The sequence below is a fragment of the Adiantum capillus-veneris genome, chromosome 3 (genome assembly GCF_014529385.1).
Source record: "Adiantum capillus-veneris isolate H3 chromosome 3, ASM1452938v2, whole genome shotgun sequence".
NCBI lineage: Eukaryota > Viridiplantae > Streptophyta > Polypodiopsida > Polypodiales > Pteridaceae > Adiantum > Adiantum capillus-veneris.
In genome coordinates, this window is record NC_140933.1 from 2850583 (window position 1) to 2877897 (window position 27315).

At 46.1% G+C, this 27315-nt stretch overlaps 1 protein-coding gene across 1 annotated transcript in view; it reads left to right on the top strand.

Moving 5' to 3' along the window:
* Positions 1 to 27315, top strand: part of LOC147460427 (uncharacterized) — a 168438-nt gene that overhangs the window by 40145 nt on the left and 100978 nt on the right. Inside the window, exons 2-4 of the mRNA XM_086507585.1 lie at positions 335 to 447; positions 26598 to 26673; positions 26772 to 26914. Of these exons, the coding sequence (XP_086363711.1) occupies positions 335 to 447; positions 26598 to 26673; positions 26772 to 26914 (332 nt within the window). The remainder of the gene's footprint in view (positions 1 to 334; positions 448 to 26597; positions 26674 to 26771; positions 26915 to 27315) is intronic.

Here is a 27315-nt window from a genome sequence, read left to right on the forward strand (position 1 = left end):
TCAGTTTGACGGCTGAAATCCTTTGTGCTACTAGTCCTAGGCTACATGTAGATGGTGCTGAATACCTTAAAAAAGGCTCTTATACTTGACTATGCCACATACAATCAATAAGCTGAAGAAATTATGTCAACATTCCTGTCCATAGAGTGGCAGTTAGTTCATTGGTCATGTCATATAGGCCACTTTGACTTTCTTCGAAGGTTGACATAAGTTTGTCTCGTTTGCTCCCTATCTGATAGAAAGTGAACTTTTAAAATGACTATTTTTTTGAATAGAGAGAGTGTACAAGTGACGGTGATGATTGAATTTTAATATGCATGTATTTTTATTGCAGCATTTTTTTGGCTTTCGCACATTCCGACCCTTTCAAAAGGAAGTGATTCAGAAACTATTGGGAGGGCAAGATTGTTTGGTTGTCATGGCAACTGGAAGTGGAAAATCCTTGTGGTATCAACTGTCTCGAACCTCTCAAGTTGATACTCTTTTATTGTATTTCTAAATGTAGTCTTTCTATGCAAACAAAAAGAGCTCTATGCAATCCATGTCACACGTGTAGATACATAAAAGTCATAATTTTGTACCATTCATCCATAAATATTTTAGGTGTGGTCATCAACATGAGGTTAAACAATTGTTTATGCATGATTTGATTCTTGCATCGTTGGAATCTATGCAATCCATGTTACATGTGTATACATAAATGCTATAATTTTCCACAATAATGTCTGCGAGCATTACAAAATCCATAAAATATTCTAGGTGTGGTCATGCACACGAGGTTAAATAAGTTGTTTTCTCATGATTTATTTCTTTGGTATTTATGTTTTTTCTCATCACATGGTCTCCCCCTTTTCCTCGGACAATATTTCTCATCACATGGTCTCCCCCTTTTCCTAGGACAATACCAACCCTGTGCTCTGTAGTCTTGCAATTTCTCTCTCCTCGTGGAATGTATCCTTTTCAGAAGAACGTTGATTGAGGCCAAAGGAAAACAGGCAAAGCAGCTAAAGGGAGAAAATAACAGTCACATGGGTGGTGCCTAGATATATGGAGGAGGGTGGTGCTGCATGGGCACAAACACGTGTCAAGTCAATGTGAGGCTATCTATATTAGAACCTAGTGTGTTGTAAGAAAGTATGAGTACAAGAGTAAAGTTGACATGCTTTCTTACAATGCATTGGCTTCTAATATAGATAGCCTCACATTCACTTTACATGTGTTGTGCCTATGGGGCACCATTCTCCTACATGTATCTAGTCAATAGAGGCGTAGATACTCTTTCCTCAAGACATAGGCAAGATCTTCAATTCTTTTCAATTTGGACCATAGACACATCATGTGGACATGCACCTCCCTAGTGGTTCATTTGGCTTTCCTCATGCATGCCACCTTGATGTACATATAGCTCTCACTTTGTACTCCTCATCTTGTATATTCTCTGGGTGATAGACCTTTGACCATCCCCAACGGTCTCTTTGTACACAGTGTGTACATACAAACATTTTTTTTTTATAGCAAAACCCACAATAGGAGGGTGGAAAGATTAGATTAAAGAAAAACCAAAAAAAATGCATCATCAGACCTGCTCAACCCGAGCAAGTCAACCCGAGCAAGGCCACCAACCGATAGAGGCAAGATCTAACACTCAAGGTACATCGGCTAGCAAGGGGAGCCACCCCATCGCAATACAACAGGATCGACTACCGACGTACAACGGCTAACAAGGGAGCTACCCCATCACACCACAGACAGACTGACTATCAACCAAAGGACGAAAAAAACAGAGCTTACAGCCGCAGAAGGCGGAGTCCAAGCCTCCATCACCAAAGGTCGGTAGGGGTTGCCACCATGAAACTCCGCTGTCACCGGAAGACATTATGACCCTGACCGCCAGACATAGTTACCAGGAACGGGAAAACGGAACGGGAACGCGGAACGGGGATGTGGAACAAAATGCCATTCCCTGTTACGGGCACTCACGTTTGAAACACGGAACGGGGATTCGGAACGGGAACTTGGAATGGGAACGGGGAACGGAGACCTGAAAACGGCCATTCCCTGTTACTATGCCGCCAGACCAACATATCCAAAAAAAGATGCAGTACTCCCAAGCCCGCTGAATCAGGACCTGTGTAGACCTATTACCATACAAAAGCATCTCTTGAAATCCTGATAGCTTTGCCCTTAGGCCGTCAATGATCTTTGACTTAATCTTCAATGCTTGTTGTAATGCAAAAATCGTAGCATCTCTATCTGCGATGGCACTCTCGGTGACTCTCAGAGATCCTTCCATAGCTGCATATGTGGCGGAGTGACGCTGGTGCGTGGCAGCTAGCTGCTCTGCACCTAGTTCTATGGTGGCAATAGCAGCCCTTGAGTCGTGAAGTAACTTCTCAGAAAGCTGAAACAGAGAAGTAGAGTCTGGCATCCCTGAAGATATATCAGATGCATGCGATGCTGGAGGACGCGTAAGTGGCACAGCCGGCGAGCTAGGAGTCGGTACAACGGGTGTAGTAGGTACCTCTGGGATGGTTGTTGTAGATGGAGAGTGAAATATGTTGACTGGAGTATGAGTGAAGATGGGAGAAGAAGGGAGAGGATCTTGTAAGGGCGAAGCGGCCATCCTGTCCTGAGGAGCGGAAGTACACACTGGCGCTGGCACACTAGAACGAGGGGTAGCAGTAGATGGAGTGTGACTCGGAAGATGCGTCACCCTAGTCTGCTGGCTCTATGAAACTGGCAAGGAGAGTAAAGACTACACTGTATCCTTCGCCACTTTTGCTTTGATCTTATTTTTCTTGGTAACTGTAAGGTCAGCCTGAATACTCACAGATTTTCTTTTCCCTTTCGAGGTTCCTTGTGTATCCTCATCCACTTCGTCGAGGCTAACATATATATTTATGACCCATGCCAAGAGAGGTGCTGCAAAACATTTGAAGCTTAATTGCACAGATTGCACTTGGGCCCGAAATCGTTTAGCCCTAGACTGTAAAGAGGTAAAGAGAATTTGGTGGAATCCACAGGGTATGGTGTGGATCAAACAGTAGAGGCCGTCGCAGTGGGAGAAGATAGTGGGAAGATCACCTTTTTCTTTATCTTCTTTGGCTTCTTTAGCGAGAAAGTAATACCTGAAGATTGCTAGAATCCGTTTGTTCCTTTCATAGTTTGGGTGATCCAAACTTAGCAGTTCTTGACATGCTTGAATTGTTGCATCCTTGGACAGCTTAGAAAAAGTGCATGTAGCCAGCTTCACAGATGGAAAGCTAGTCATACCCATGGCATGGCCAAGCCTTGTAGCTGTCAACTTGTGGCCCCTTACTTTGGGAAAATCTTTTAACATTTGATGTATCATCTCCGTAGGAACAGTGGTAGGTAGATCGGCATCGGCCAATGCTGTGAGACCCAGAGTTTGCAGCTGAGCATTGGAAAAGACCTCGCTCAGAGATGGTCGAGGCTGCTGTAAATAAAAATCCAAAGAGAACGCGGTGCGATTTTTGGATGTTGCAGGCCTCTTGATTATATGACTCATGATTGGTTGTTTACCTTTCTTTTGAGCTGATTTTGTATGGTCCTCTTGATCACTAGAAGCATCTAACTCGGAGTGTGCTTCTGACTCAAACGGTGAGTCCGCTTTGTAGCTTTCATCACTGGGGTCGTTGGAAGTTATGTCATCCAAGCCGTGGCTACTGCTTGTTGACATTTCCTCACTCTGATTCTGCAGCCACAGCTTTCTTCTTTCGCAACACTTCTTTTTGCTTGCTACCACCTTCTGTCTGTTTCTTGCTACCTCCTGCCATAGTGAGTACTGTTGGAAGAGTGTATCAGGCACGAGATCCCCGACACAAGCAGGAGGTTGATGACATGATGTAGAGAGCAGTAGATTCGATAGGCGTGCTTTTGAGATTTTGGTAGGGTCGAGTGTTAGTTGGGGCGATCCAATAGGGGCGAGGCACAAAGTGGTAGGAGGGCGAGGTTCAGGCAAGTTAGGACGAGCCAAAGGATATTAGGGCGAGGGGTGAGGTAGGGGTAGGGGTAAGGGGTGGATAGGTGCGAGAGGTGGGGGATTTGGTATGGGCGAGGGAGAGAGAGGGTAGGGGCGAGGGGGGCGAGGGTATAGGGTAGATGCGAGGGGGTGGGTAGGGGCGAGGGAGAGAGATAGTAGGGGCGAGGGGCTAAGTAGGTGCGATAAGGGATAGGGGCGAGGGGGAGGGTAGGGGCGAGGGGGAGAGAGGGTAGGGGCAAGGGGATTGGGTAGGGGCGAGAGCTTAGGGGTGGGATTGGTTAAGGGCGAGGTAGAGAGAGGGTAGGGAATCGGGAGCAGTGGCAGATACACTGGGAAGAGAAGTTGATGCTCGTAGAGTGGGAGAATTAAAGCTTGTGGAAGTTGAAGCTTAGAGAAAAGAAAGCTCGTAGGCAAGTAATAGGAGATTAAGGCTCGCAAGCAGTAGTAGGTGAAGGATCACAAGCAATTGAAACTCGTAACAAAAACTTTGAGCACAAAGAATGGCCCATTCTTGGAGCTCCAGGATGATGCATGGGAGGTGAATTGCAGTCACAGGACGACTTTGACTTTGAATTGCCTTTGCAGCATCATCTGCGCTCTCAAAATTCGCAAAACCGAAGCACTTTGATTTGCCATCGGCATCCCTCATAATAACCGCACTGCTAATGGGATCAAAGGTTTCAAAGACGCTCCTAAATTCTTATCTGACATAGACTCTGCAATATTCTCCACATAGACATTATTGAATTTTGAGCCTCGTCAAGTCCTTGATTACATATCATTCACTTTCTCAATCGCCATCTTGGCAGATTCCACTTGTTCAAAACTGAACAAAACCACGATCCTTGGAGACTCCAGACTAGAAGCTTAATTGGAAAGACCTTAGTACTTAACGTCAAATAACACTGAGGATAGAAACAATTAGAGAAAGAGTGTTTGGACTGAAGAAGTTCAACACCCAATAACCGAGACTGAGTGGAGAAAAGATACCTTAGGAGGAAAGGCGGAAACTTCTACAGACAGTAGAAACTGAGACAGTAATAGAACACCCATTCTGGTGGAAAGATAGTGGGGAGGAGAGCAGTAACTGAGACAGTAACAAAACACCCGTTCTGGTGGAAAGATAGCGGGGAGGAGAGAGATGGGATATAGAACCTACAGATGGCGGAATAGTTGCAGACCGTTTACTCAGAGGAGTAATAGCACTTGATTCTGGAGCCATTTACCAGAGGCAATGGAACACCGTTCAAAGTTACTAACTGGATTGCTCCTTGTGACAAAATTTCATGTACCCTAAATGGCCCTTGCCAGGCTGGAACCAGCTTCTTAGCTTTCCTTAGACACCTAGCTTGATAGAGTAGCACCAGGGAACCTTGCGTTATTTTCGGCCTTTGGAGATGGCGATCATGCCACGCTTTGCGACGAATTTGCTCGGCTTGGAGAGCATGTGAAGCTAACCTCCTGCTTTCTTCTAACATTGAGAGACGAGAGAGGTTTGCTGAAGCAATCCCAGCTGTGACACGAACACTTCCTGAAACCGGCCTGTTTAATCCAAAAAGGGCAGTAGACTTTACTTTAAACCTTGATTTAGCTTTCACCCATTATTAGTCGTCTATTTTACCTGTACGTTCAAAACACAACAAAGGGGAGAGGGATACAGGCTGCTAGATTGCACCTGTATGAGTAGACTGACACCAGATTGGCCCCTAACTTAGGCGCCCCTTTCGATATTTCTTTATTGTTCAAAAGAGGGAATAAACGCTGTGGTTCCTACAAGCTGCCCCGCACAAACTCGGCTGAATTTCCACTGTTCCAGCGCGATTTCGGCAGCATAACTGTACTAGAACCCTTCACAGTCAGTATTCCCACGCATTGATTGACTTTCCCGACGCATACAGGCACTTTGCAAAACCTGGCGAGAATCTGCAGCACGCTGAATTCTATGTTTTCAGCCCTGAAAATGCGCCAGATCACCTGTACAGCGGTCCCCTCGCGTCCCCGAACCTCCTGGGGGTATTAGGGTCCGTTTAGGGCCAAAACCCTAAACCTGCAAAAATACACAGCAGGCTGTAATTCACTGTTTTGGGCTCCGTTTCGCGTGCCGGTCGCATCCGTAGCAAGTCCTCGAGCTCCCGCACCTGTAGGGCTACTTGCCCTTTGAATCGGACGAGATTTCTGGCGTGAAACCTCTCCGAATTCACCTGTACCTACGGGGGGATTAGCCGCTAGCTAATCCAGTACCTGTGCAAGAGGCTCTTGCCTCGGCAATCGCGCATGAACCCACACAACTGTACATTGGTCAAATGAAGAGTCCACTAGAGGGGCATAACATACTGCCAAAGGGGAGAGAGAGGGCAGTGCGTAGCGTGCAGGGCATCACTCCTGGCACCGCACTGTGCATAAGAGGGAAAGCAAGCACTCCATCGCTCTTAACCTGTGACAAATCTGAAAATGAGGCTCTCCCCCTCCTAAATTCAGTGCCACTTCTTGTTGCATGAGGCAAGTCCACCAGAAGGTGCCACTTGGCACATTTATAAGCATTTTCCCGTTTCGGGGTTGCCGTCTAAAAATATCCCAACCGGTTGCCCAGTTGACTTCACGGCAGAGTAAGAAAATGTTCCCCTCGTCATTCCGGAGGTAATGACGTCAACACATTTTCAGGTCCCAAAATAGCAGTTCCCTAAATTTTAGGAGATGCTGCCATTGTATCTTTCTCGGTCATCCGACCCTCTTTGTACACTGCGGCCACATCCAGAATGTGAGATGTAGCCTCTGTAGCAAAGGATTCCACTTTGGCTAGTCAATGACCCCACTTGGCTAACCATAGTCCTTGTCCAACCTTAGTGCTCTCTTGCCCTCAGGCCTGGACTCCCTCTGGACAGTTCCACACTAGCTATGCAATGCAGGGCAGTTAGATTTCCCGAGGGGTGTTTCCAAAAAGTGAAAGTAAATAGATAATAAGAAAGAAATCAACAAAAAGGATAGATAGTAGTCACACGCTGGTGACATACCTCCCTCTTGAAATCTCAAACGTCCTCGTTTGCATCTATGTCGTACATGCTTACTGTCAACACTGATGTATTCAACACCTGTCGACACATATACGACACATACATGCTCATTGTCAACCCTGGTGTATTCAACACCTCGTCGACTCATGTATTGCCTGCGTGTGAACCCTCCCCCAATGACATAGTGGTAGCTTCGCACTGCGCCATTGCTTTGAGTCACTAACTGTCCAATGACAAAATGGTAGCTGCACATTTTGCCACTGTCTTATAGTACATGTTGGATCCAGTAACACTTTCGAGCATACCCAAACCGACAGTTTAAGAATGCAGTTACACATGTACTCTTCAATAGAAGCAATCACTGTATCCTTGACAAACTGACAAGAAATACTCACTTCTATAGCACTAACCAAATTTTTGGACATTCCATAAGAGCAATTGCCAAACTGACAATCTGTACAGCTCTAACATTCATGTAACAGGTATTTCATTTGAGCTCACTTTAAATACCATGTACATCATTTGTTTCAGAAGCCATTGTCACACTGACAATCCATGTAGCTTTGAAACTCAAGGGGTCAAGGTAGGTTGCAAATCGAAGGCTTCAAGGTAAAGTGATAACACAGTTGGTGACTCTGCAAGTTCACCTTCTTCCATCCACTTAGCATCCATTGGTGGATAGTTTCTGAACTTTACCAAGTAACGCCTAGCAACCTTGCCTTTCACTTTCCTTTCTTTGTGTGCCAAAATCTGTTCAGGGACCAAGATCTCGTCAAGTTCCTCGACTTCCGGCTGATCTTCAGCTGGCATATCTTCTGGCACATCACCCACATAGGGTCTGAGAAGACTCACATGAAACGCATTGTGAATCTTCCAACTGTCAGGCAATTTCAGCCTATATGCAACATCACTGATTATGTCGCATACTTGAAAAGGCCCATAGTAACGCATGCTGAGCTTTGGAAACAGTCTTTCTTTGCCCTTCATCTTCTTTAACCTTGCCTTTTCAAAGCGTAAAAGCACCCAATCACCAAGTGAATATACCACTTCACGACAATGACGATCAGCTGCTTTCTTTTGCTTTGCCTGAGTCTTTTCTAAGGCCACTTTGACCTTCTTGTACATTTCATCCATGTCCTGAACATACTTATCTGCTTCAAATATCTTGTCCTTTGTATGCAGTATGGGAGGAACTTTCTTGCCACCTTCAACTATCTCAAAAGGTGCCTTGCCAGTTGATGAATGCACTGTATTATTGTATGCATACTCCACCAATGGCAAATACTGCTCCCACTTTCCTTTATGCTCTGACACATAGCACTTCAGCAGATCTAGGACAGTAGAATTGGCCTCTTCTGACTACCCATCTGTTTGAGGATGAAATGACGAAGAGAATTTGAGCGTGGTGCCCATATTCTCAAACAAGCCTCTCCAGAACAAACTTGTCATGCGTGGATCACGGTCGCTAACAATCGACTATGGCATGCCATGATACTTGAAAATATTGCTCATAAATAAGCGTGCCATCTGATCTGGCTTTATCTTCTTCCTGACATGAATAAAATGAGCCTGTTTGCTGAATCTGCAAATAATGGTCCAAATACCATCATTTCCTGTCTGCGTTCTCGGAAGATCGAAGATAAAATCCATAGCAATACTTTCCCATGGTTTATCTGGAATAGGTAGTGGTTGCAATAACCCTGGTGCCTTTTGCCTGTCAAATTTGACCTTTTGGCATATTAGGCATTCTCGCACAAAGGCGTCCACATCCCTTCTCAATGTAGGCCAATAGAAGAATGTCTCAACCGCTTTAACTGTAGCATCGATACCACGATGCCCTGCATACGGTGGGACATGACTCTCTTCCATAACTTTGCGTCGCAATGGCTTTGTGACACACAATCTGCCATGCATCATCATGAACGCATCTTTGAGAAGATAGTGGTCATGACGTTGTCCATCCATTAGCTGCTCGAAGACCCTTGCAAAATCTTCATCATTTGCATACTGTTCTCTCATATCATCAAGTTCATGATGATAAGGAATCGACACAGCTGAAATTTGTGGCTTCCTTGACAAGGCATCAGCCACAACGTTCTTCTTGCCTTCCACATGCACAATCTGAAAATGGAACATGGACAAGATATTTGCCCATCGCATATGCTTCTCAGATAACTTTGTCTGTGTCAAGAAGTATCGCAAGGTCTGATGGTCCGTTTGGACAACAAAGTCTGCACCTAGCAGGTAGTGTTTCCAACTTAAGAGCGCATGAATCACAGCCAGTAACTCTTTCTCATAGACCTGCATGGTCATCTCTGGCCCTTGCAAAATTCTGCTCTCATAGGCTACTACCCTGCCATCTTGCATTAGCACTGCACCAATGCTACTACCGCAGGCATCACACTGGACCACAAATGACTTCCTAAGATCTGGCAACACAATGACTGGATCTGAAGTCATCTTGTCCTTTAAGAGATTAAAAGCTGAAATCTCTTTCTGTGTCCATCTAAAGGTGACTGCCTTCTTTTGAAGAGCATGTAAAGGTGAAGCAATGTCAGCGAAATTTCGGATAAACCTTCTGTAATAGGAGCATAGTCCCAAAAAGCTTCGGACATCATGCACCGTCTTCAAATTTGGCCATGACTTGATCGCTTCAACTTTTGCAGGATCCATTCTGACACCATCCTTTGAGACAATGTGTCCCAGAAAGTGAATCTCTTCCAGAAAAAACTCACTTTTCTTTGCATTGATGAGCAACCTATGACTGCGTAGCTCTTTGAACACAATGGCCAAGTGATGCCTATGCTCCTCTTCATTCTTTGAGTAGACTATCATGTCATCAAAGAATGTACCAACAAACTGCTGGTGTGGACGGAAAATTCTGTCCATCATCCTATTGAACGTAGCAGGAGCATTTGTGAGACCAAAGGGCATCACTAAAAATTCGTAAAGGCCAAATGTCGTTCTAACAGCAGTCTTGTGCACATCCTCTGATCTAATGCGGATCTGATGGTACCCACTCTTTAGAACCATCCTGCTAAACATAGTTGCTCCTTCTAATTTGTCCATAATATCATCAATTCTAGGTATAGGGAACCTATTCTTGATGGTATTCTTGTTCAGTGCACGGTAGTCGATGCACATACGCCATGAGCCATCCTTTTTCTGCACCAACAACACTGGAGAACAGAATGGAGATGAACTAGGCTGAATCAGCCCCTTTCCTAACAGCTCCTGTAGTTGGCCCATTATCTCTTTCTGCTGAGCCGCACTAACCCTGTACGGAGGATTATTTGGTGGGCTACTGCCTGGCACCAAATCTATCGCATGATCCTCGGGTCTCTCTGGCGGTAATTGAGACGGTAATGAATCGGAAAAGCAGTCACTATATTGTTGTAAAAACATTGACCTTTCTTTATCTAGCAGAGATAAATTTGATTCATCACAATCTGACACTTCACGTGCAAAAACCAAGTACGCAGAAAGATGCTTTTTTATTACAGAAGTAATAGCAGAAGCTGATACAGTAGGAATAGACTCCCCTTTAAGCTTTACATCCAGAATGTGAGTCTTTCCCGTGCTCTGTACAGTGATCTTTTTGTTGTAGGCATTCATGATTCCCTGTACACGAAACAACCAAGGAATACCTAACAACACATCACATCCGTCCAATGGCATGATGTAAAATTCTTCAGCATCTACATAGGACTGGATATGTAGACGCAACTTTCCAATGATGGGTGTCACAGCCTCTGTATGGCCAGGACATGCCAAACCTGCCTCTGCTGTATACCCCATCTCTTCAGGTCTGATTCCCAACTTTGAAGCCAATTCTGGGGAAATAAAGTTGGCTTTCGCACCTGGATCAAAGAAGATAAGCACTGTTTGATCCCTGACCTTTCCCCATGCTCTGCAAAGCTCACTTGGATTTGAATTTGGCTTGTCGCCCACCATATCTGGCACTAGACCAGCCATGGGCTTCTTTCCTTTCTCTTCTTCCTTGTCGTCAGAATCAACTGGCCTTTTCTTTATAGGACAATTGTAAGCAATGTGGCCAGGCTGCTCATATATAAAGCATTTGTTCTCTATCCTGAGGACCTTCTTTTGCTCTTCTGACTTGCGAGGAAAACGTCTTTTCCATTTCTTTGCTGGTCCTTTTTCTGATTCAGCCGTAGCTTTGTCTTTCTCTGCGTTGGCTGACTCCCGAGTCCCTTTAGGAGCCTCATTGGGAACGTGCTTCTTGGCTGAATTTTTCTTGCCTGATCCTGCCTTGACGCCAGTGTTAAATTCACAATCTTCTCCCTTGAGCAAACCATTGCCAGTGTTTGCTACCTCGATGAGCTGCGTCAAAGTAGTGACTTTTGTCTTCGTACAGTAGTTTCTCAATCCTTTAGGTAGGCCACAACAATATTTTTCAATCTGTTCTGTCAATGGCACAAACCTATAGGAAGCTACTGGAAGTAGAGCTTTCCAAAACTTCCGATTGTAATCATCCAAATTTCTGCAAAGTGCAGCATTTAGCTGGTGCCATTCTGTCATGATATCTGCTTCGAAATCATCAGATAACCATGCTGCTGCAAAAATCTGCTTAAAGTAAATCCATGTGGACGGAGCTTGCCCTTGAAGCAATAAAGTTGTCCACCATTGTCCCGCATTCCCTGTCAAGAAAGTGGCTGCCTTGCGGACCTTTTAAGCCTCTGTAAAGTTTTCCTCTGCGTAGGCCTTGTCAAACTGCTGGAGGAATGAAAGAGCCTTCTTCCTGTCATCAAACCCTGTAAAGGTCTTGAATGACACACCTTTGCCACCTTCTTTGTACGGAGTTGGCCTCTCCAGCGACGTTAAATTGTCATATGGATGTGACTGAAACATGGGAACACTATTAGGGTTCATCTGTGTTCGTTGGCCGCTATTAACTTGACCTGGAAATGCAATATTTGGCTGCTGATTTGTAATTCCAGCCATACCAAAATTTGCCTGTGGCATCCCAAATTGGCCCTAAGTGCTCTGAAACCCTGGTTGCATACCCATGACACTGTACATGGGGTTAGGCATCATCGTTTGAGCACCCCCAAACACTGTTCCTTGCGTATAGAACTGATTTCCAAGTGCATGACCAGCCATGCTCTGGAATACGGATCCACCTCCAAAATAGCCAGGGTGTACTGAAGGTGGTGGGAAGACCTGTTGCATAGCCTATAGGTTGCTTCCCTGCCCATTAGAACCAGCTATAGGCTGCTGAAAGGTGGAGGCCTGAACTGGTACAGCCGGAAAGACTGGCATCTCAGCCACCTGTTCTTGCACCTTAGGCACAGGTTGTGGAGACTGCATGTTCTCCGTCAAGTGTACAGGTGTTTCCATTGACTGTGCGGTATGAATCACCTGTGCTCGAGCCTTAACAGGCTTTTGAATATGATCCAGTGACCCAACTTGCTGAGACGGAACAGGAGGTTGCAGAAAGGCTAAAAACCTCGGGTTCTGCATTACTTGTGTGAACATAGTCACAGCAGTAGCCAACTGGGTCCTGAATATATCGTCATCTGTCTGTGGTGGTCTTGAGGACTCACCCACTTCATGTATCTGTTGACCCTGTGAAGAGGAAACCTCTTCAGTCACATCATCTGATCTGTCAGCCATAATTACAATTCCCTGTGTCTGGTCTATGATCCCCTGTGTCTTCAAGCCCAATCTGACCAAGGCTCACTTCTATGGGAAAAAGTGATTTAATCCCGTCGATGGAACCATGAAACCGGCCTGTTTAATCCAAAAAGGGCGGTAGACTTTACTTTAAACCTTGATTTAGCTTTCACCCATTATTAGTCGTCTATTTTACCTGTACGTTCAAGTCACAACAAAGGGGAGAGGGATACAGGCTGCTAGATTGCACCTGTATGAGTAGACCGACACCAGATTGGCCCCTAACTTAGGCGCCCCTTTCGGTATTTCTTTATTGTTCAAAAGAGGGAATAAACGCTGTGGTTCCTACAAGCTGCCCCGCACAAACTCGGCTGAATTTCCACTGTTCCAGCGCGATTTCGGCAGCATAATTGTACTAGAACCCTTCACAGTCAGTATTCCCACGCATTGACTGACTTTCCCGACGCATACGGGCACTTTGCAAAACCTGGCGAGAATCTGCAGCACGCTGAATTCTCTGTTTTCAGCCCTGAAAATGCGCCAGATCACCTGTACAACGGTCCCCTCGCGTCCCCGAACCTCCTGGGGGTATTAGGGTCCGTTTAGGGCCAAAACCCTAAACCTGCAAAAATACACAGCAGGCTGTAATTCACTGTTTTGGGCTCCGTTTCGCGTGCCGGTCGCATCCGCAGCAAGTCCTCGAGCTCCCGCACGTGTAGGGCTACTTGCCCTTTGAATCGGACGAGATTTCTGGCGTGAAACCTCTCCGAATTCACCTGTACCTGCGGGGGGATTAGCCGCTAGCTAATCCAGTACTTGTGCAAGAGGCTCTTGCCTCGGCAATCGCGCATGAACCCACACAACTGTACATTGGTCAAATGAAGAGCCCACTAGAGGGGCATAACATACTGCCAAAGGGGAGAGAGAGGGCAGTGCGTAGCGTGCAGGGCATCACTCTTGGCACCGCACTGTGCATAAGAGGGAAAGCAAGCACTCCATAGCTCTTAACCTGTGACAAATCTGAAAATGAGGCTCTCCCCCTCCTAAATTCAGCGCCACTTCTTGTTGCATGAGGCAAGTCCACCAGAAGGTGCCACTTGGCACATTTATAAGCATTTTCTCGTTTCGGGGTTTCCGTCTAAAAATATCCCAACCGGTTGCCCAGTTGACTTCACGGCAGAGTAAGAAAATGTTCCCCTCGTCATTCCGGAGGTAATGACGTCAACACATTTTCAGGTCCCAAAATAGCAGTTCCCTAAATTTTAGGAGATGTTGCCATTGTATCTTTCTAGGTCATCCGACCCTCTTTGTACACTGCGGCCACATCCAGAATGTGAGATGTAGCCTCTGTAGCAAAGGATTCCACTTTGGCTAGTCAATGACCCCACTTGGCTAACCATAGTCCTTGTCCAACCTTAGTGCTCTCTTGCCCTCAGGCCTGGACTCCCTCTGGACAATTCCACACTAGCTATGCAATGCAGGGCAGTTAGATTTTCCGAGGGGTGTTTCCAAAAAGTGAAAGTAAATAGATGATAATAAAGAAATCAACAAAAATGATAGATAGTAGTCACACGCTGGTGACACTTCCCACTCTTGCTGAACCTGAGTTTAACTCATACGGTGCAATCGCTTCTAAGCCCAAAGCTAGCTGGAATGGGGTGTAGTTAGTGGTTGCCTTGAAGGAGGTGCGATAAGCCCAAACTGTGCCAAGGATAGCCTGAGCCCAAGATGTTGGATGCAGATGACAAGCTTTCTTGAGAAGCGCGATTAGCACTTTGTTAGTGCTTTCAGCCTGCCCATTTGCTCGAGGATAGTAAGAGCAAGATTTGCGATGAAAAATCTTGTAATTCGTGAGGAGAGTGGAGATCAAGTCGTTGACAAAATGACTACCTCAATCATTGGTGACTTCTAGAGGACACCCAAACCTGCAAAAAAATATTTTCATACAAAAATTTTGCAACAGTGGCGGCTGTACAGTCGATGGTAGCTACCACTTCGGCCCATTTGGTTGCATAATCCGTTGCTATCAGGAGATACTTACGATTGCCTGGTTGAGCAGATGGAGTAACTGGACCAACAAAGTTCAAGCCCCATCGCTCAAAGGGCAACCACACTATAGAGACCTGCAGAGGACAGTTTGACTGCTTGCTTGGTTTAGGGCCACAACGCTGACATACATCACATACTTTTACACAGGCAATTGCATCCCGAAAAATATAGTGCCACCATAAGCCACACTGGAGAATCTTCTGGGCAGTGATATGACCAGGGTAATGGCCACCAGTGGGACCACTGTGGGCATCCTCCAAAATATACTCCACTTCATGAGGGGAGACATGTAGCAAACTTGGACACTCCAAGTCAAGAATCAACCGCGACAGCACCAAATAACCACTTCAAAACAATTCACAGATCACAATAGATTTGCACTGGCCCGGCGGAGTTCCGCCGGGCCAGTGCAAATCTATTGTGATCTGTGAATTGTTTTGAAGTGGTTATTTGGTGCTGTCGCGGTTGATTCTTGACTTGGAGTGTCCAAGTTTGTTACAAGACACACCGCCTCAGAACACCATCCTGTCCTGACTTGTACAGTTGGCCCCCAATCAGAGTGAATGGCCTAGACTTCAACAACAATCGTCTCTTCTGCAGTGGAGAAGCGTTCTCTGGGTATACGCCAGTAGAAAGCAGATGCAAAACATCTCCATACCATTCCGGAGTGGTATCCACCTTAAAGAGACTGCTATCTGGGAAGTCGTCAGCAACCCCCGTTGCTTCTTCATCCGTGTGAATGCAAGAGAGGTGGTCGGCAAGGACATGATGTTTGCCGGGCGTGAGTACCACTTCGAAGTCAAATTCTTGAAATAAGAGTAGCCATCGCCATACTCGACCTGCAACTTGCGGCTTGTTGAGCAGATAGCGCAGGGCATGGTGATCAGTAATAACTGTGAAGTGGACCCCTAATAAAGAATGCCGAAATTTTTGCAGAGCATACACAATAGCCAAACCTTCCCTTTCTGTGGTGCTATAGTTGTGCTCTGCCTTGGTGAGTAGACTACTTGCATAGTGAACAGGGCGATCCAGGTTGTACTCCTTACTAGGCTGAGTCAGCACAGCCCTCACAGCCAATTGACTGGCATCAGTATGCACATGAAAAGGGAGAGACCAATTTGGAGCCACTAAGATAGGCGCTTCAGTGAAGCGTTTTTTGAGATATGCAAAAGCTTCAGCCTTTGCATTCGACCATTGAAAGGGAACAATAGCACTGGTTAGGCGGGTTAGGGGTTGAGCCACCTGTGCATACATGCGTATAAACTGGCGATGATAGCCTGTATACCCTTTTGGGCTGATGGGAGGTGGTAACTTTAAGATTGCCACGATTTTCTCTGGGTCTGGTGCTAAGCCTTTAGCAGACACCACATGGCCTAGAAGTGTGCACTCAGTGACCAAAAAATGACATTAGTTAGGATTTAGCTTTAGGTGTGCCTCTCTGCATCTGAGAAAGACATCAGAGAGTTGAGCGAGGTGTTCCTCTAGATTTTCCACTGGGGTTGAACATTGAGTACTTGAGAAGGTCGAAAAATCGTCCATGAAGATGCGAAGATGATCCGTAAGCAGAGGACAAAAGATGAGATATACCGCCCGATTGAAAGAAGGTGGAGCATTTTTCAACCCAAAAGACATTCTAGTGTAGATAAAAATACCCCAGGGAGTCACAAAAGCCGTTTTCAGCTGATCACCTGGATGGATTCCCAACTGATTGTATCCACTAAACCCATCCATGAAACTGTACAAAACATGCCCTGCTACATCTTCGAGTACACGCTCAGTGAAAGGTGTGGGGAAACCATCTGGAATAGTTACCTTATTCAGCGCGCGGTAATCTACACACACACGAATTTTATTGGACTGCTTCTTACGCGCTATCAACATGGGTGATAACCACTCAGAGTCCTCCACATGTACAATGATCCCTGCCTCTTGCATTTTTTCGAGCTCTGACTTGACAGCCTCTGCATACTTTGGGTTGAGCGTATAAGCTCGGCCTCTGACAGGCTTAGCCCCTTCAACCAGAGGGATTGTGTGGAGACCCAATTCTAGTGGGATCCCTTCCAAATCCTTGTAGGACCAAGCAAAAACATGCTTAAAAGAGTGAATAAAAGAAACTACCTGATCAAGTAATGCGGGATGCTCCCATAACCAAGTTGCTAAGAGGACGTGCTGAGGGTTGTCAGGGTTGCCCAGGTTGACTTTTTTGACAGGGTCAGGAGGTGTAATTGTGGAGGGTACTTCAGAAGTTGAGAATTGAGCTGCCTCTTGGAGCTTCGAGACTTCATGTGCTGGTGTTTGATCGATTGGAAACTCCGCATACTCTTCTTGTAACCATCCTGGTGGAAGCTCCTCGAAGGGTAAATCTTCAGACACAGGTATAACCGAGTGCTTTTGAGGGGGCGGGGCATCCGACCTGGGAGATGTTAGAGGGAGGGGGGAATCATTGGCGAGTTCATGCAGAGGAGATTTTTCCCCCCTTCGGTGATGTGTTATAGGTTCCCCGAGGCCGAGCGCTTCCATAGGAGGATCATTTGAATCATGAGAATTTGGGGCTGACACACTTACTTCTTCGACTGGTCCACTGTTTGCTGTAGGACTACTGTCTGCTGTAGGACTTGGGGCATTTGTGTCTGCCTGAGGAGTTGGGAGAGAGAGTGTTACCGGCACAGGTGAGTTTTGAATAGAGACCACATAGCATGGCATCGAGGCGGTAGCTTCCAACCACTGCAACAGGTCTTCGTGAGACCCGTCAGGTGGGATGGGCTGCTCAGGGTCGAGATTGGACTGTACTGACAGTGAGCTGTGATGAACCACTGGATCCATACCTCCTTCGAGCCGAATTGGTTGCATGGGGGAGCCAGGAGTATGTATCCACATGGCGTTGTTTCCCCAATCGTGAAGTGCCTTAGTATGCCGCAAACATGGTCTACCAATCAACAAAGGAAATCCTCCCTCCACCTGAGGAAGACTGACCACCACAAAATCTAAGCTAAATGTGAAGTCTTGTACCATCAGAGGCCCCTTCTCTACTATGCCCACAGGGTAGATTGTCCTCTGGTCTGCCAATGTAACAGTGAATGGAGCAAGGCGGGTAGGCTGCAGACCTAAGGCCAACATAGTAAATTCTGGCATCAGATTGATCCCAGATCCACCATCCACTATGACGCCTGAGAATTGATGCCCAAGAATAGACACAGTGAGAAGAGTACTTTTGTAGTCGGTGAGGGGAGCAGCTGGATAATGATTTAGCTGGATATGAAATCATGTAGGACTGCAAGGGCTGCACAGGTAGGTGTCCGCCACTAGGCCCTGCACCAGGGTATAGAGACTGGATGATGGAAAGGGTGTCACTTCTAAAATTTGCATCAAGTCGAAGCATGTCGTACAGTGACATTTGTTGAAAAGTGTTTTTCAAGATAAACTCTGCTGTGGGCTTGTTTCCGTTGATTAGATCTTGCTCTGGTATCTTAAGCTTCTGCAAGTCCTCTACTGCTTCCATGAAGGCACCATCAATATCTGATAGAAGCGAGGCAGGTTGGCTCGACACTACCTGCTGGTTTGTCAGCTACTAATGGAGTTTGACTCATTTGTGTAACAGGAGATGGAAAGATTGGACCGCCAGGGAGGCTGAGGCCAAGAGCAGCTCTCTGTGCCCGTGTGAGCACACTAGCCGGCTCTTCCACTTGCTTCAACCCATCTCGAGAGGCAACTACAAGAGTGGAAGGCGGGGCCTGTGGAATGGAGTTTACTGTGATGAAGTTAAGCTTTGGGAATGTAAACTCCTGCTGGTTCTGGCTTGTGCTTGCAGATGTGGACGCTCGTTGTTTTGGACAATCCTTACTATAGTGATCCTTAGCTTTAGGGCAATGTCGGCAAGGAGGGGACCCTTCTGGTAAGGGACATTTGCTCTGATAGTGTCCATACTCCCCGCACCTGTAGCACAAAATTGGCCTATGTGAGGGGCGAGGTGGTCTGGGCCCTTGCTACATGGGATCGAATGCTGACGTGTAGAAGCTTTGGGGAACTGAAGGAGTACTAGCATGATAAAAGCTGGGGGATGTAAAGTTGTTGTGCATACCTTGCATAGGAGGTGTTGTCAGTAGAGGTGGCATCGGGTTTTGATGGCTATATGGTGACACCATGTTTGATGCAGGTGCTAGCCCTTGTTGGAGAGAAGGACCTAGACTTTGTTGTATCTGCCGTGATCCCTTGATATAGTAGCAATCCTTGTCTTCATGCCCAGACTTCTCGTAGAAGTGGCAATAAGCCCGAAGGGGACAGTCCTGTGGAGGATGTCCTGGAGAGCGACACGAGCTGCACCATACCATAGCCTTAGTCTCCTGTTGAGACCGAAGCTCTTCTAGCTCTCTCTTGATTTGATCCAAAGCCTCAAGATGTGGGGGTTTCTCCTAGCGAAGAGAGATATTTTTCTCGTCTTGAAGAGCGCGTTGTAGTTTTAGGGCTTCAAGTTCTCTACGTAAAGAAGTCAATGGATCAGCAGGACTTTCCGAAAACACAGAGGGGGTCTCTATGTGAGGGGAGTTGTTGAACAGCTTCCTAGCCTCCTCTATCCTAGTAGCAGCTGCGATGAACTCCTCCAAAGTGGCGTCGGGTCGGAGACTCTCTCGGAGTTTTTGCTGAGAAGTTTTGGGAAGCGCCTTCTCCACCCACTTCTTAACCATGAATTCATCGGGTTGCTAGGGAAGAAGTCTCCTCTGGCTGGAGCGCCATGTTGGCCAACTCATCCAACACCTTCTCCTGGTAGTCACCTGGCCTGAAAGCTGCACAAAACCCTTGTCTTAAGGCTGCCCAAGTTGCAAAATGGTTCTCTGCAAACTGGCTGTACCATTTGTCTGCTAAGCCATCCAAGGTGGATGGAAAGAGTACCAAATAAGCATCTTCCCTGTTAAGACCACGACCCCTACAGAGAGATACAAACCTCCTTGTATGGTCGTCAGCATCTTCTGAAGAGAGTCCTTTGAATGTAGGGAACTTGATGTTTACCTTGGCCAAAACACTAGCCAACGGCTCCATGGCCCCTTGCTGAGCCTGTTGCTCAGTAGCTTGCTGTAGCAGAATAGGAGAGAGATTTATTGGAGAAGGTGATCTGGAAGATGTGGAACCGGAGGGAGAAATGGGTGATGTCATATGTGGAGGTATGGGTGATGAGGTTGATGGACTTCTACTAGGTACCAAGGGTCGTCTTTTGTTGTAGTACTTCAAAGGACTCAGTAGTGCGCTTTGACGCTCGACTGACCTCCTTGAATGTGTCATGCAGCGATCACCAATCCAACCAAGCTTTGGGCAAGAAAACCTTGAACTGGCTGAAGATTGGTCTAGACTCTACTAGACTAGGTAAGTGGCTAGACCAGGCTGGACTAGGGACGAGGAGGACTAGACCAGGGTCGAGGAGAACTAGACCAGGGACGAGAACTGACTGGACCAGGCTAGAGAGACTAGACCAATTGGACCAGGGCGAGATAGGACCAGACCAGATGGACCAGGGCGAGAGAGGACCAGACCACTACACAGTGCCAGGCAAAGTAGGCGAAGCTAGATAAACCCAACTAGCTTCAAGATGTGCACCTCACAGAGAGTGAGACTTCAGTTGAGGTCCCATTGTGATCGCCAAAATGAGAGCACTTGTAGCGCAGATAGTGTGTCGTGCTCTCTACAGTGGGTGCTCCTCAATGCAATGTGCATAACAATCTCACTCAAACAGACTGAAAACAGGAAACAATAGACAATAACTGAGCTCACAGAGACAACAACAACAGTAGACAACAACAAATGACTCGACTAACTCAAAGAACTGATACAGACTTTGGCGTGGCAGCACACGCAGCTCCAGCCCAGGACTCTCAGGTACAATGGGGTGTTGAGGCTCAGATGTGCAGGGATGGTGAATAAGTGCTCTGTGTATAGACTCACTCTAAACGACTACGTGAAAGATAATACTAATGGCCCAAAACGACTACTCATAAGTACAACCATAAAGAACCACCAACGGCTCATAAATGTCCAGTCAGCTAAGTCTATCTCCAAACTAAGTGGTGGTGGTGACCTGGCCACGATGTCCACTAGACCATCGTCGGTACCCTGCCACATGTCACTCCCCAGCCCAGAGGGTCCGTCCAGTGTGAACCAGACCAACTGTAACCAACTGTCCAACTGTCTGTCTGTCCTGTGAAGTGACATTGTAGCCCTGCTATAGTAGCAAAAGAGCATAAATTCGGCCCGCAGAAATATCCCGAAAAGGCGTATCCTGAAGAGCCCAATCAAACATGCGATCACCATCAGGTAAAGGTGAAACTGGCAAAAAGTCATGCAACATACTTTGAAGTTCTCTCCAAAACTGACGGTAATGCATGCCCAATCCAAAACGGCGAGCGGCGAAGGGGAACTCAAAAGTATATCCAGCCTCATCGACTACATTCTCAACCACACGAATGCCACGGCCAGAAAGAAAATAAGCCTGGCGAGGAGAGCGGTCGATCAAAGTAAGAGAAAAAGCTCGGCTCCAATGGAGACTCTCCAAACGAATCGAACCACCTTCCTGTCGAGGATTCCATGAAAGATGAATCGTAACCTCTTTCCAGGCAGACTCTAAAGTGGAAGCAAGAGGACATCCAGGAATGTACCCTTCCATCTTGCCGAAAACCACCTCCCAGATAGATGGTTGCCATTGGCCAAAAGAGGAATTAACAACATGCTAACCAAGGTGTGCAACCATAAGAGTCCAAAGCTGAATTTGGTGCGCAAGAGTAGGCAACAACATAGCTTTCCGAGCAAGAACATGCCTGCGTAAATCCAAAATGTTAAGGCCACCCAGGCGTTTAGGAGTGCAAAGCTTTCCCATAGACATCAAGCGCAAGCCTTTTTTCTGTGCATAGGTCCGCCGCAAATGGGACATAATGTCTGACATAAGAGAATCAAGGCAACGACGAGGCCAATGCATCAGTGGCAAAAAGAACTGAACATAAGCCAACAGGATACTCTACGCAGATGAACATGCAATGGCCAAGTGGATAACTTCCAGTATTGCAATTTGACTTTCAAACGTTGCATAACCCAATCCACTTTCTGCGAATGAGTGACATTCCATCCGATTGGATAACCCAAATGCCTAGTAATCACGTTTGGAGAAACAATCTCACCTGGCCACAATAGACTGTGCCAATCACAAGAACGAAGAGGCAAAAGCTTCGATTTACAAAAGTTGACTTTAAGCCCAGCCGCAATGCCAAAAAGTTCCAATGCTTCCATAATCACTTCGACATCACCCTTTTGATTACGAGGCATAAACAACGAATCATCAGCGTAAGCCTGACCAACAAAGGTACGACCCGAAGGTAATTGCAAACCATGAAGAAACTTAGCCGAGGTCAAGTGATCAAGATCAATCAACAGTGGGTGAGTGGCTATAGCATACAACAAAGCACTAAGGAGGCAACCCTGCCTGACCGAACAACCAAGAGGCCAGGATTCTGTTAATTCGCCTTCCAAGATTCCCGAAGACGTGCTACATGCATACAAGAAATAAACCACATTGGCAATTTTAGGACCAAACCCTAGGCACCTCATCGTGGCAGCAATGAAATCCCACTGTACAGTGTCAAAGGCCTTTTCAATATCACTTGCATAACCAACACATCCTAATGAGTATACTTAGCATACTCCATGCCGATCATAACATTAGCCAAATTATCCAAAATCTGACGACGTGGAATGAAACCATATTGAGCCTGATGGAGTCCTGCAAAAAGATGGTCTTTAATGCGGTGCACCAGCATCTTAGCCAATATCTTGTAAATTACTAGCATCAAAGTAATCGGGCGCCAGTGAGAGAATCGCTCGCAAAGCGCTTGCTTAGGCAGCAATTTAAGTAAACCTTCTTTCCAAAATAGAGGCAAATCTTGTTTCTGCCATGCTGTATTAATCATGAAGAGCAATGGAAATTCAAGATCCTTCCAAAAGGAGAGGAAGAATTCCACAGTAAGCCCATCCCAACTGGGAGACCGGCAACGGCCCAAAGCAAGTAAAGCACTATGCAATTCCGCGGCAGTGAATGGGTCATGCATCCTGTGAGGATATGATCGGATGAACAAAGGAAAGCATCAATCGACGTGCATGGCAAACAACCGAGGATGCCTGAGAAGGAGCAACAAACACCTGTCGATAATGCAAAGCCATGGCATTAGCAAGTTCTTGCTTTGAAGAAGTCCAAACACATGGGGAAAGCATAACCCGCTTGATTGCTTGCAAGACCCTCGCATGATGCAAATGCTTGAAAAATTGCTTCGAAGCATAGCCTTTATCCATGAAAGCCTGTTGACGGGCACGCGCTTGCCATTTAGCAAGTTTACGCTTATCATTGTGCTGTATACACACATAGGCTTCGCACAACTCCGACATCTCAGAGTCAGACAAAGGCCGCAAATCAGCCAACATTTGCAACTGTTGACAAGCGTGCTTCGCATCCTTAACATCCCCCCCGAGTACATTGCATGTAATGCGTGCCATAGTCATAAATGACACTTTGCACTCTCATAACAAAGCGATACCACGCAGCATCAAGATCAAAATGTATGTGAGCAAGAAGCGGGGGAATAATATCCGAAATCATGTCACGAAAGGCCGCATGAGTGAGATAAGCATTGTTAATATGTAGCAAACGTTTCCTAGAAAGAGGTCGATCACAACGAGATTGCCCAAAACTCACATTCAACAAAACAGGGTAATGATCAGATAACTGTAAAGTGTAATCGATGCTGATCTCACATACAAAATCCTCATATTGTTGCAGATTAAGCAATTACCATCGATCCAACCACGCTCGAGAAGAAGAGTGAGCAACATGCTGAAAAGTAAATCCGGGGGCATTTGGGTGCAAATGCCGCCATAAATCAATCATCGGAGTAGCAGCAAACAGATTATCCCATTCTAGCCTTTCCGCAGACAATATGTGGGAAATACCTGTGGTGCTATTATCCATCGCAGGGGTATTATTAAAATCACCACAAAGGAATGCATTTTAAGTCCATAAACGAGAAGAGATGTCTCGCCATAGAGCAGCCCTTTGCCCAGATGCTGTATGCGCATAAACACCTCCAAATTCGTAAACTTGACTGTTCATCAGGCATTGAACTACCATCCAGCGGCCCTACGGATCATTGTACAAGAGTGCTGGCTGAAGCTCATGCCGAACCAGCATCAATAAACCTGAATAGTCTTGCAAACCAACATATGCAATCCAATAACCATCAAAATAAGAACACTGACCAGCAAAGTCATGCTAATTGTGTTCATGCAAAACTACTATATCTGCCTTACATGTATGTACATAGTGTCAGGTCAATCGCCATCTGTCAAGGTTACATAACCCACGCACATTGTATGTAATGCATTTAATGGAACTGTGCATGAGAAATCATATGTACATCGGCGAGAGACACAAGGATCAAGTCAAGATGCCCATATGGACATCTCCATCCACCACATCCATACCAGAACCCATTCGCTGAGTGAAAACAAGAGACTTGTTCATAGGATCTGCCTGAGAGGTAGAAGCCTCACCCAAAAGCACATCCTTATAAGAATGCATCGCTTTTTCCAAGCATCAATCAACGTGCGATTGTCATTGCAAGGAAGCTGCTTAAACGATACATTCTTGTTGGCATTAACCGGAGGAACATAATTACGGGAGGGGGTTGGAGTATGAATTTTCACTGTCTTTTTAGGCACCGCCCATGAGCTAACATCACCTGACCCAACATTCTTGCCTTTCACTGTATTTACATTCTAAACATTAGCAGACTGCGGATTTTTGTTTTTGCCTTCGTCTACATTGGGAATCACCTTCATAGTAGAAACTCCATTCAATTTAGCGTCACCAACAGATTTGCTTACAGGGGCAGGGGCAGAAGCAGAAGCAGGAACAGCCGAAAGAGGAGGCTGTAGAACTGGTTCAAGACATTCAGATTGCATGTGACCAAATCTACCACATCGGAAACAGGAGTTTGCAAATTTTCCCCATTTGAGTTTGAAAGGACGCTTGCCAACCCATGGATACCCTGAATCCACCATAATTCCATCTGGGGTATGTTTGTCCGTATCCCAAAGAATGCAAAACCTATTGGTATTCGCATCCAATTTGAGGGGGCAAATTACCTTGCCAAGCTGAGCAGCCAGCAACGGAAGAAAATGCCTCCACGTGCGAGGGAAATCAACTATTTCCACCCACACTGGACATTTATGACGAATAAGACTTTGATAGTCCTTCGTAAGTGACCAAGGTAGAGCATGAGTCATCTGCGTGCCAAAAAGAGCGGAGACATTTCCAGCAAAAGGTTTCTAGCTTCAGTGTCTACCAGTAAAACCTCATAGAAACCCCGAGCACCAAAATAAACGCCTCGGACAGCTTGGCGTTTAAGAAGGAAATCAACCCATTGTCTGACATCCTGCGCAATTGGCATTTTGCCCGGGAAAAACAAGATGACTGCATTCTTGGCGTATTGCGCTACCAGATCCATGAGGTCGTGTACTGGAATTCGCACCTCAAGGGCAAGTGCCTGGCCATTCCAGGCTTTTCGGGCTTCTTCAAAGTCTTCATATAGACAACTTTTGATTTGAGAAGCACTCCCGGAATCGTTACTCTGACATAAAGCAACCGGACCACGTCCCAAATTAAACGAAAGATTTTTTGTATTTTTGTTTTTTTAATCTATTCACAAGGCCGCAGAGATATATACATCAGCCACAGAAGATATACATCTTGCAAGGTAAAAGCCTGTACAATTGCAAACTGTGCAAATTTTAAAGCCTGCAAAATCTTAACTGTTATGTTCTGTACTGACTGCCTTGACTGTAGTGGCGCTGAGGATGCAGCAGGTCGTTGAATGACTGACAGGGGGCGAGCCCACAGTAGGGTTAAGCTGTGCAGGGCTGAGTACTAACTGCTACAGCAGGTCACGGACGAACAGACCACACAGTCTGAGGGGCGCCCAAAAGCTGAGGAACGTGCAGGAATCTCTTGCCCACACACACGCACGCACACACACACTCACATACACCTGCTGGCGCAGGTGCAGTGGGTTGCAGCAGCGCGCAGGAGTATTCGCGAACTGCTCACGCGCAAGAATTTCACGTGCAGGAATTTTCACGCGCAGGAATTTTTCTCTCACACACACACACTACACACACACACTTTTTTCTCTTTCTCTCTCTCTCTCTCTCTCTCTCTCTCTCTCTCTCTCTCACACACACACACACACACACACACATTTGTAGGTCTGCCAAAAGCTGGTTGCCGCCTAGTACTGCTGATGAGGGAAACAGCTCCAACAAGGACGCGCAGTGGGCAGAGGCCGTGCCGGGCAGATGAATGTGCATTATACACACACTTTTTTTGTTAATCTTGTTGATGTAAATTACAAGTGGGAAACCTCAAAGCAAGGAAAACCCACCAAGCAGAAAAGATACAAAAAGTGGAGCAGCATGGGGCTCCAAGGGCTAGAAACAGTCAAAATAAATCCTATAGGCATCAAGAGTGATGTCCCCAGCATCATAAGGCAAAATGCAACGCCTGACCGAGTGAAAATTTGAAGTAGGGAAAGGGGTCAACAGCAATGCCTTGAAACATCAAGGAGTTGCGATGGTGCCAAATGGTCCACAGAACCCAAAATCTGACCCAGCCAAAAAAGATTGCAAACTGAGACTTTAGAGACTGAAGCTCCCCAAAAAGCCAAAACCGTCTGTGGAAAGTGGTGGAGGGAAAATGAAACCTGCATTCCAGACACACACACACACACACACACACACACACACACACACACACAGGCATTTTTACCCACTGATCTCTTTTCCGAAATGTAATCAAATTTTTAACATGTTTTTTGCAGTTATCAGCTCCCACCTCTCATATCAAAGAAGTGTGCAATTGTCATCAGTCCCCTTATCAGTCTAATGCAGGATCAAGTAAGTGGAAATTGTAGCAGGGTCATGTACTCTTTGATAATAGCATAGTAGCTTGCTACCAAATCTCTACTAAACCTGTAATGTTTTTTTTAATGTAGGTCATGGGCTTGAAACAACGTGGCATTAATTCTGAGTATTTGGGCAGCTCCCAAAGTGATAGATCTGTGATTATCAAAGCCAGACAAGGACACTATGATATATTGTTTCTGACACCTGAGAAAGCCATGGGATTGCCAGACAGGTTCAAATTGATCACTACCCAGATGCTAAATTGATATCCTTACTATTGTAAGAAAGAAATTCTTGTTAGGTACACTGCTACCACTCAGAGGTGACACTGCTATCTCTCAAATCACATTGTTCTAGCTGCCTTACTTATGTTGTCAAGACTCACTACCTCACAAGATTAGTTGCAGATTTACCTTTGGGTGCCTCTTGAAGGCTTTTGTAAGCAGGGTCAAATAGAATGAAGGGCCTTCCCGAGTTTGTCTGCTCCTTGGGGACTTTCCTCCCTTTTGGTTTATAGTAGAAGACTGCTTTTGATGTCCTGGTCTCCTCAAGAGACTTCTCCTGTGTCTGCGCAGCTCTAGCAAAAACAACCTGAGGCATCTCTGATCCTGATACCTCATGACTCTAGGCAAC